Source organism: Lampetra planeri, unplaced genomic scaffold (assembly GCF_965212315.1).
Source record: "Lampetra planeri unplaced genomic scaffold, kcLamPlan1.2.h2 scaffold_320, whole genome shotgun sequence".
In the NCBI taxonomy this organism is placed as follows: domain Eukaryota; kingdom Metazoa; phylum Chordata; class Hyperoartia; order Petromyzontiformes; family Petromyzontidae; genus Lampetra; species Lampetra planeri.
The window spans coordinates 1-9,517 of NW_027615143.1; the positions used below are offsets into that span (position 1 = coordinate 1).

The window sequence follows — 9,517 nt, forward strand, 5'->3', positions numbered from 1 at the left end:
TCACTTTCAGTGTGTGAAGACCGGGAAGAGAGACAGGGTCACTGTTTAGCGGTGAGGATACTTGGCTGAGTCTCAAGTGGGTTTGATGTATTTTTCCTTCCTTTATTTTAACAACAGTAACATTGTCATTACAATTGTAATTCTGTTTTTGTTTTTTTTTCCCCCCAGAATTTTGGTCATTTGGCCAAAACCACAGAGTCAGCAGCCTTGAATCGGTCTCTATCATGGTCAAGTTGCGTGTAAGAAGAACCGCTTTGGAGCTCCTCAAAAGGAAGTCAAGTAAGTGAATATCATGTTTGTTTGTGTGTGATGTGGGGACTGTCAACATGCTCAATCTCTTGTGTGTACACAATTATTTTATTATGAAAAACACACACCAGTACGTGTTTGGTGGCCAGTCTACGTGGACGTCCTAATGCGCCCACTGTGGTGTTTGACACAGTAAATGTCATGTCTCCAAATCAGTAAAGTAAAGGAAATTTATTTAGATATAACACAAGCCACAGATGGATTTTTTTTATGTTGTAGTTTCCCCATTAATTGTGTGTGTTGGCTGTTTCATCACAGGACTCTCGCCATCTTGGGTGCAGGTCTGATGGGAGCAGGTATCGCTCAGGTAACCGTGGACAAAGGTGTGCACACCATCCTGAAGGACACCACTGAGGCTGGACTGGCCAGGGGACAGCAGCAGGTTTACAAGGGGTAGGTTCTGTGACAGCAGCACCCCATCTTTGAGGGTAAACGTGGTGCACCCAGACTTTATCTATGTCCAGGTTATGTTTCCGTTCTGTTTCCTGTCTGCCATTGATGCTAGCTTGAGCTCCTTGAAGTTTTAGGTGAGGACACAGTCAAGTGTTGATTTTAATAGGCCTTTTTAATGCCCTATTTTTTTTTTTTTTTTGAAATAAGAACATAAAGACAACATTTTAACAGTAATGCTTCTTTTATACAAGGCTCAATGACAAGACCTAAAAAGAAGAGCATCACATCATTTGAGCGCGACAGCATACTGTCCAACCTGACCGGGCAGCTGGATTACGCCGGCTTTGACAAGGCCGACATGGTTATTGAAGCCGTGTTTGAAGACATCAACATCAAGCATGCAGTCCTGAAGGAAGTGGAGGCCGTGAGTGTCACAGACTCCAAAGTATTCACTGCTGATGCCTGTTGTGACTCGTGATCTTTCATCTAACAAGCGTTTATCTGCAGGTGGTTTCTCCTCACTGCATATTTGCCAGCAACACATCCGCTCTGCCCATCAAGGATATTGCCGCTGCCAGCAAGAGACCAGACAAGGTTTGTGTTTGAAGTGTAAACGTTTGTTGTCAAATAAAAGCGAACCAAGTTGCTGAGTGTTTTTTGTGATTTTTTTTTTTTTAGGTCATTGGAATGCACTACTTCTCTCCGGTGGACAAGATGCAGCTGCTGGAGATTATAACCACTGATAAGACGTCCAAGGACACCACAGCCCTCTGCAGTGGCGGTGGGACTGAAGCAGGGCAAAGTCATCATTGTTGTTGGGGTGAGGTTCAGCACTGTGATTTTGATAAAACGTTTACAGTACAACAGACATACCACAATAAAATGTACAATGTACACTGACTTTTCTTTTCAGGATGGACCTGGGTTCTACACGACAAGGTGTTTAGCACCGATGTTGGCTGAGGCCGTTCGAGTGTTTCAGGTTTGTGGTGTTAAAAATAATATAAGAGCAGAGACATCACAAGGGGCTTGACAGACAGACAAAAATGAGATTATATCATGCAGGTATTCATAGTATTCATCTGTTCCATTGTGTCAATGCAGGAAGGCGCCGACCCCAAAAAGTTAGATGCTCTCACAACGAGCTTCGGCTTCCCCGTGGGCGCGGCCACGCTCATCGACGAAGTGGGCATTGATGTTGCTGCTCATGTGGCTGAAGACCTTGGCAAAGCTTTTGGCTCCCGCTTCGGTGGCGGAAATGTGGAGGTTCTGAAGACCATGGTGGACATGGGAATTAAAGGTACCGCTACATCGGAGAACAGTTTATGTTAATTTACACTCATTGTGTATTTGTGTTCATGTTCTGGTGTTATATTTTCCTGCTCTCAAGGCCGCAAATCAGGGAGGGGGGTGCTATGTCTACCAGCCAGGAATGAAAAACACGAGAGGGTCAACCAAGAAATTGCAGAAATCTTGGAAAAATACAAGATGACACCGAATCCCGCTGTGTGAGTTGCTGCTTGTCACTGTTATGTGAAGCTGTGTGATTTGTTTCGACAAATTGTTGCCAGTTATTACTCAAAGAATCTTACCAATTAATCACGTTTAATCACATAAAACTTGATTTCAACATGTCAAACAACTGAAACTTACTCACTCATTTTTTTGTTTTAACATTTTTCCAGATCATCAGACTCAGATGTACAATACCGACTCATCTGCCGGTTTGTCAACGAGGCTCTGCTGTGTTTGCAAGAGGGCATTCTGAGTAGTCCTTTGGAGGGAGACATCGGCGCTGTGTTCGGGCTGGGATTCCCCCCCCTGTCTTGGAGGTCAGTTCAACCCTAGTCGTAGTCATCTGACTTCATGGTGTGCATATGTTGGTGAAGAGGATCACCTCCTCTTTCTTTCTATTATCGTCACGAAGAAAAGAGCCGCATCCTAATGATCTCTTTAACACCGAAGCTAACGGATCGCTAACTGCTTCCAGGGCCTTTCCGATTCGTTGACACCTATGGTGCCGACAAGCTGGTGGAGAAGATGAGGCGATTTGAAGCCGTCTACGGAAATCACTTCACGCCATGCCAACTCCTCCTGGATCACGCAGCAGATCCAAGCAAGAAATTTCACAAGTGACCATATTTGTCAAGCGTGCCAGTAGCACTTGGAGCTCCAGTCAGTCCACTAGAATGTGCCTAATAATAATAATAAGATCATAAGTGGGGCGAAGCTGTTTAAAACTGATTGTTGTTTTTGTATTCTCACATTGACTTGATGTAAAAAATAAACTTGCGGAAACTGATTGTTTGCAGAATGTAAACACTGTACAGGCAAAAAGATTAAAATATTCTCCAGCTGGCAGATGAATTCATCTCTGAATATCGACCGGAGTGGTTCAGCAATTTTCTTTGTCTGTTTTGTACGTTGAAGTCTTCATGGCCTGGGTTAATGTAAATCTACAACCTAAATAAAATGAAACATCTTAAAGAAGTTTGGAATTGAGTGGTGTGACTTGGACTTGAGTCCCAAATTGATACAGCAACTCATGACTTGAAACTGTGTGTCTGAAACAGCAGTGCTCAGCATATTTGATACTGTCACTTGTATTTTTTGTTTTTGAGTTTTAGAACATTATGCTTGTAAATGACGCACACACACAGACATGAACAAAAGGCGCCGCTGCCTGAGGAGCACAATCACTGCTTATGTCTGTGAAGGTTCTCAGTCATCCGGGGCCATGGTATCTTGCTGGGTTAAATCGTAGACAACTGGACTTCTAGTTTACTTGAAGACGTCTTCAAGTTAATCATAAATGAATCTTAATTTAATATTCTATTCTTTACTCATCATCAAATCATCATCAAATTTGCTGCTCAAATTTTGAAATTGTACACAGAAAAATATCCATCCAGATTTTGAATTGCTTGAGACTGGCTTTGACCTGAACCAGGATTCAGGAATAAAAACTAATAAGCCAATTTTTCATTTTTAATGTGTGGCAAACAATTCTTACTCCAAATGCTATTCTTTACATATTTAATCAAATCAAATAATATTCTATTATTATATTATGTACCGTGACAGGATGTGCTGAAATGTAATTGGCTAAGCAGGTCACATGTCTGACTCCTATTGTCCGTGGAGCAGCAGGGTGTGAACCGTCGGGGGGGGGTGGTGGTGGTCCGCCCTGACTGTTTTTTCTCTCGCAGCATCTTTTACATCCTCTGACATCGGCACATCGTGAAGGAAAAGCTGCGTCAGTCGGGAGGATGTTCACGTCTCCAAGTTGCGCTCATTTGTGCGTCTGAGCGCATTTATCCAAAGTGTCGCTGCCGCTGCCGCTGCCGCACCTGGATGGAGCCGAGCTGTGGACACCGCCCGTCTTCTTTGCCGGTCAGTGCGGGGACATCTGAGCTCTGATTCCATCGGCCCAACATGTCTAGAGCCAAACACGGAGAGGCGGTGAGGGTGGTGGCCCGCTGCCGGCCGATCAGCAGGAAAGAGGAGGTTTCTGGGTGTGAAAACATCCTGGAGATTGATGCCAAACTGGGACAGATCACAGTGAGGAACCCGAAGGCGCCACCTGATGAGCCAATGAAGGTGTCACCTTTGACTCTGTTTATGGCTGGGAGTCAGTGCAAAGCGACATCTATGATGATGCCGTGAGACCTCTGGTGGATTCTGTTCTCCAGGGCTTCAACGGGACCATATTTGCTTACGGGCAAACAGGGACAGGTAAAACTTACACTATGCTGGGGGACTCAAGGGAGCCAGACAAGAAGGGCATAATACCGAATTCATTCCAGCACATTTTCACACATATATCCAGAAGTCAGAATCAGAAATACTTGGTGAGGTCGTCATATCTCGAGATCTACCAGGAGGAAATTAGAGATCTGCTGCGTAAAGACAACAACAAGAGACTGGAACTCAAAGAGAATATGGATTATGGCGTTTATGTGAAAGACTTGTCCTCAGTGGTCACAAAGAACGCCACGGAGATCGAACACGTGATGCACATGGGCGACCAGTCCAGGTCGGTTGGCTTCACCAACATGAACGAGCGCAGCTCTCGCTCCCATGCAATTTTTGTCATCACTGTGGAGTGCAGCGAGGAAGGGCCGGATGGCGAGGACCACATCCGTGTGGGCAAGCTCAACATGGTCGACCTGGCTGGCAGTGAGCGCCAGAGCAAGACGGGTGCAAAAGGGAGGCGCCTGAGGGAAGCAGCCAAGATCAACCTGTCCCTCTCGGCACTGGGGAATGTCATCTCAGCTCTGGGTGGACGGGAAGACCACCCACGTCCCGTACAGAGACTCCAAACTGACCCGCTTGCTCCAGGACTCGCTGGGCGGGAATGCAAAGACTGTCATGATAGCGACAGTGGGGCCTTCGCACAAGAACCATGATGAGACCCTGGCCACGCTCAGGTATGCCAGCAGGGCCAAGAACATCAAGAACAAACCTCGGATTAATGAAGATCCCAAAGCTGCACTGCTGAGGGAGTTCCAGGAGGAAATTGCAAGATTGAAGGCCCAGCTAGAGGAGCGAGGGATGCTGGCAAAGGAGAGGAGGAGGAGAAGGAACAGCAAGAGATTTAGCAAATGTATGGTTGGTTTTGGACGAGGAGATCTTCCAGCAGATGGTGGTTGAGGAGGAACCGGTCGTAAAAACACTATACGAAAGAGGGTGGTGACATCACCAAGATGCTGACCTGCCAGGGAAACAGCGAGAAGTTGAAGCACCTGAGTGAAAGTGTGGAGTGGGACCAAGACGCCCTGGAGAAGATCATCAAAAAGTATAAGGTTGTTACAGGACAGCGTCCGGTCAATGACTCACTGGTGGAGCAGAAGATGGGCGATACCATAAATAATCATCAATATGTTACGTGTTCTTCACAGGCTATGGAGAGCAAGTTGTTAGTGGGAGGAAAGACGATCATCGATCACACCAATGAGCAACAGAAAAATGTTGGAGCAGAAGAGACAAGAGATTGCAGAGCAGGTAATAAACAACACAAACAAACAGTAACAACGCACCGCAGGGATGTGTGACCTCTGACCTCCGCTGACGTTAATGGAGCTATTCCGATTCTTCTTCTTATTGTTATTCTGATTTGTAGATTCGGAGGGAGAGAGAGATCCAGCAGCAGGTGAATGCTGCAGGATGAGGAGACCCTTAGAGATGAGAGATACGTTCTCCTCCTGCAGCAGGAGGTGGAACTAAAGACAAAGAAACTGAAGAGGGTGAGATGACTCACTCGCCTCATGATGTTCTATCTGGGGGGTCGATTCATCAGGCCTGAATATAACATTCACCGGCTGCGGTGACAAGTGATTATCTGGCAACAAACAGATTGTCCGTCATGTGAAAGGGGATTATGGTACCGGTCTCCTGCGTCTTGAAGTATTATATTATAGTATATAATATGTTGAGCGGGGGTCGATTCAAATGATTTGTGACGTCACAAAGGGTACTCAAAGGCCCCAACTCCTAAATCTGTTTCTCACTGAGAAAGTTTGATTTGATTATCGAATGTGACAGCGCGGTGTAACCACAGTGAAACGTTCTGAATTCCGGTCAATGCTAATTACATTTTGTTCGTCCAATTGTTTGATGAAGGGCTGAAAAGCCATGGAAATTATATCACATCACATCCCTAATAATAAAAAAAATATTTATTATCCACCGTTATTATTTGCAAGAGAGAAGCGACACTAATCAATGACATCATACCTATAATCACTATTCCCATTTTCTGCACAGCTCTATGCAAAATTGCAGCTGGTGAAGGCGGAGATGAGAGACGTCATTGATGAGCATGTTGTGACCAGACAGGAGCTTGAGGAAACACAGAATGAGCTCACCAGAGAGCTCAAGTACAAGTGAGTCCAAAACACGGCAGTTCCCTGTATATACATACTATATATGTACAATATATATTTACATATATTTGTCTTATTTTGTATGTTATGCTTATTGTTACTTATTGTTGTGCTGTAGTCAACTACTCATGTGCCTTTGAATTGGTAAATAATGATTCATTTTTGGAATAATATCATTGTACATATATCTATGCATATTGGATATAACATATTTATAACTGATCATGTAACATCCATGTATTTCAGATATCTTTTGATTGAGAACTTTATACCTCCTGAGGAAAAGAACAAGATTATGAATCGGCTGCACTTTGACAGCGAGGAGGATCAGTGGAAACTGCAGCCGGTCATCCCAGAGAGGTCAGGAAACAAGAGTAACATGTAAAAATCTACATGTAAAAGTGTGTCAAGACATGGAGACTAATGCACAACGATGAAAAACAACAATGAAATATAGCAATAATAAAAACTCAAAAACATAATAAAATATGAAAACAACAAAAATACAGTGAAAGAAATGCAGGGGAAATATAGGGAGGAAATGTAGGAAAAAATATAACAATAATTTGTGAACTCAAAGTGCACTTGGAGAAAATGGAGGCTAAACTCCAGAGTCATGAGAGAAGCAGTCCAGTCTGCAGATGGGAATCAGCTGCAGTTAGCAGTTACTATGTTCTACCCTGAGGAACAAACGGACTCAAATTCTGCCTTTTCACTCAGCGATTCGAACACTTTGATTATCTGTCTCATGAGAGACAGGAAACTGATGATTGCAGTAATCAATATTTTTTGTGGCCATATGTTTGAACTGAAAACTTAGAGTCTGAATTACAAATTACATGTAGTGTGATTGAGCAAAATGTAAATGATAACTGAATTGTATTAGGTTTTGTCCTTTTTTTGGCAAACATGTATGTTAGAAGAGTGAGCCATGAGGATGAGTACGACATTTTGTTGAACAGTTTAACACCCTCTCCCCACACTAGCCTCGGAACATTCTGCTCAAAAAATCTCCCATCATTGATAAAAAACAAGCAACAATTCTTCTTTCAGCCCTCGTAGATATGATCTGCTCCAACATGGAAACTGTAGCACCCTAAAATTACTCTGATGGCAGACATGTTTCCACGGCTGTCATCCCCATGGTCTGCTTCCACCAGAGTCTTAAATATCTTACACAGGTTTTTTTTTTTATTACTGGTCAGGTGTGATGAGTCGATCAATGGCCGATATCTCAGCTGCTATAACAGATTTTAACATCCAGCTTTTTTTCTGCATCCTCATCCCAGTGCACCCACTCAGGTCAGGAGAAGGCCTCTCTCTGCTGTGGGATACAAGAGGCCGATCAGCCAGTATGCACAGATGGCTGTTGCCACGGCAACTGGGGCCCCATCAAGATATCAGGTCAGTGCTTGGATATTTGTTTGGACAGTGAAAGTACTGTAAAGTCAGAGAGGTAAAGAGTTAAAGTTTTTACATTCATGCACCCCCTCCCTCTTCCCTGTGGAGGAGTGAGGGTGGCTGTTGCTATGGAAACTATTCACAGCGTTCCATGTTGAAACAATGTAATAAATATAAGGTTACACGCATATTTATGATATTAATCTTATCTGCTTGTACAGGCTGAGAACGTCATGCTATTGGAGTTAGACATGTCTCCACCAACCATGTTCAACTTGAACCTCAATGGAGCGCATCTGGAGAGAGCTTTCTCTCCCAGGCTGATGCAGGACCTTCTGCTAGATGTTCCTCTCAGAGAGCGATCCCACTCATCTTCACGGGTCAGGAAATCACAGTCCTGGTGAGAGATTAGGAATGCATGTCTTACATGGGTAAAGATTCTCTGCAAAGGCTCGCTCTGTAAAGAACTGTGTTGATAGTTACCAATGTTCTGAAAGGGGAAACAAGGGGTACTGTGGTGTGTGTGTGTGTGTGTGTGTGTGTGTGTGTGTGTGTGTGTGTGTGTGTGTGTACTACTGGTTGGATTTAAATTCTTACATGAGGTGATTCAGACAAATATCTGGATCCTGGAAGATTCTTTCATTTTGTTTAGTCTGTAATCTTATTGAGTAAAAGAAAAAAAACGGACACCCCCACTTTCAGCAATCAATACAATGGCCAATGGTTATTGATTTATTTTGGTCGACAATGGCCTTGATTTTCAACAATTTTTAATTTCTAATATCAATGTTTATCTCATTGGCTCAAACAATACACCAAACTTTTGTCTGTTAGTCGAAACATACGTAGAAGTATAGCGCTCCCATCTGGACAGTTTTAGTCATGTCTCATGGGAGGCAATGGTGGCATCGGTTCCAGTTTTCATGATGTGGGCCAGCAAAGAATGAATGTATTTCACTTTTAATGTTGGATTTTATTTGACTCCTACAGGTATCAGGCACCACAAGCAGCATCTGTTTCATCGTCCCTGTCATCCACCACACTGACACCGGGATCCCAGAGCTTCTCTCACAGTCAGAGACAAAGGCCGTACTCTGCCGCCTTCCTTCCACTCTGTAGTGCCAGTTGAGACAAGCCCGTGAAATGCATCCTCATGGATGCAGACGAGGGCTTAAACCCCTGACCCAGGTGGCACAAAAAAAACTCTAGATGGTCACTAGGAAGAAATCCTTCCACTTCAAACCCACATCTAAAATAAGAAAAAACTACAATGAGCATTGAAGAAGCAACCAAAACAACAAATATATTAAAGAGAAATGCTTGTTAAATGAATTCAGTGGTCAATTTAACTTAAGTGATCTTACACAGTTTGCTTTTTTGTCTGCTGTTGCTTAAACCATGTAGATTCTCAACACCTCAACAAATAGCACAGCCAAAACTTCAACTTTTGGCATTTAGTATTGACAGATTTCTTTTTCCTCTGTATGCATTTCTTTTTTTCAAAGACTGGGAAGAAATGTAATTTTTCC

At 43.5% G+C, this 9,517-nt stretch overlaps 2 protein-coding genes across 2 annotated transcripts; both read left to right on the forward strand.

The window, feature by feature from the left end:
* Window positions 1–56: 56 nt before the first annotated feature.
* On the forward strand, window positions 57–2,838 carry LOC144740859 (trifunctional enzyme subunit alpha, mitochondrial-like; the record flags this gene model as incomplete). Its single annotated transcript, XM_078623570.1, is given in 17 exon segments — window positions 57–76; window positions 169–210; window positions 212–279; window positions 568–702; window positions 954–969; window positions 971–1,126; window positions 1,210–1,296; window positions 1,381–1,470; window positions 1,472–1,522; window positions 1,616–1,684; window positions 1,807–2,002; window positions 2,093–2,109; window positions 2,111–2,137; window positions 2,140–2,210; window positions 2,388–2,517; window positions 2,519–2,534; window positions 2,693–2,838. Coding segments are annotated over 17 exon segments (1,337 nt in total), but the record flags the coding sequence as incomplete, so codon positions are not given.
* Window positions 2,839–4,137: 1,299 nt separating this feature from the next.
* LOC144740861 (kinesin-like protein KIF3B) lies at window positions 4,138–9,117 on the forward strand. The gene is given in 12 exon segments (XM_078623572.1): window positions 4,138–4,303; window positions 4,306–4,982; window positions 4,984–5,313; window positions 5,391–5,666; window positions 5,668–5,706; window positions 5,825–5,857; window positions 5,859–5,948; window positions 6,469–6,587; window positions 6,834–6,968; window positions 7,877–7,991; window positions 8,210–8,388; window positions 8,979–9,117. Coding segments are annotated over 12 exon segments (2,298 nt in total).
* The last annotated feature ends 400 nt before the right edge of the window (window positions 9,118–9,517 follow it).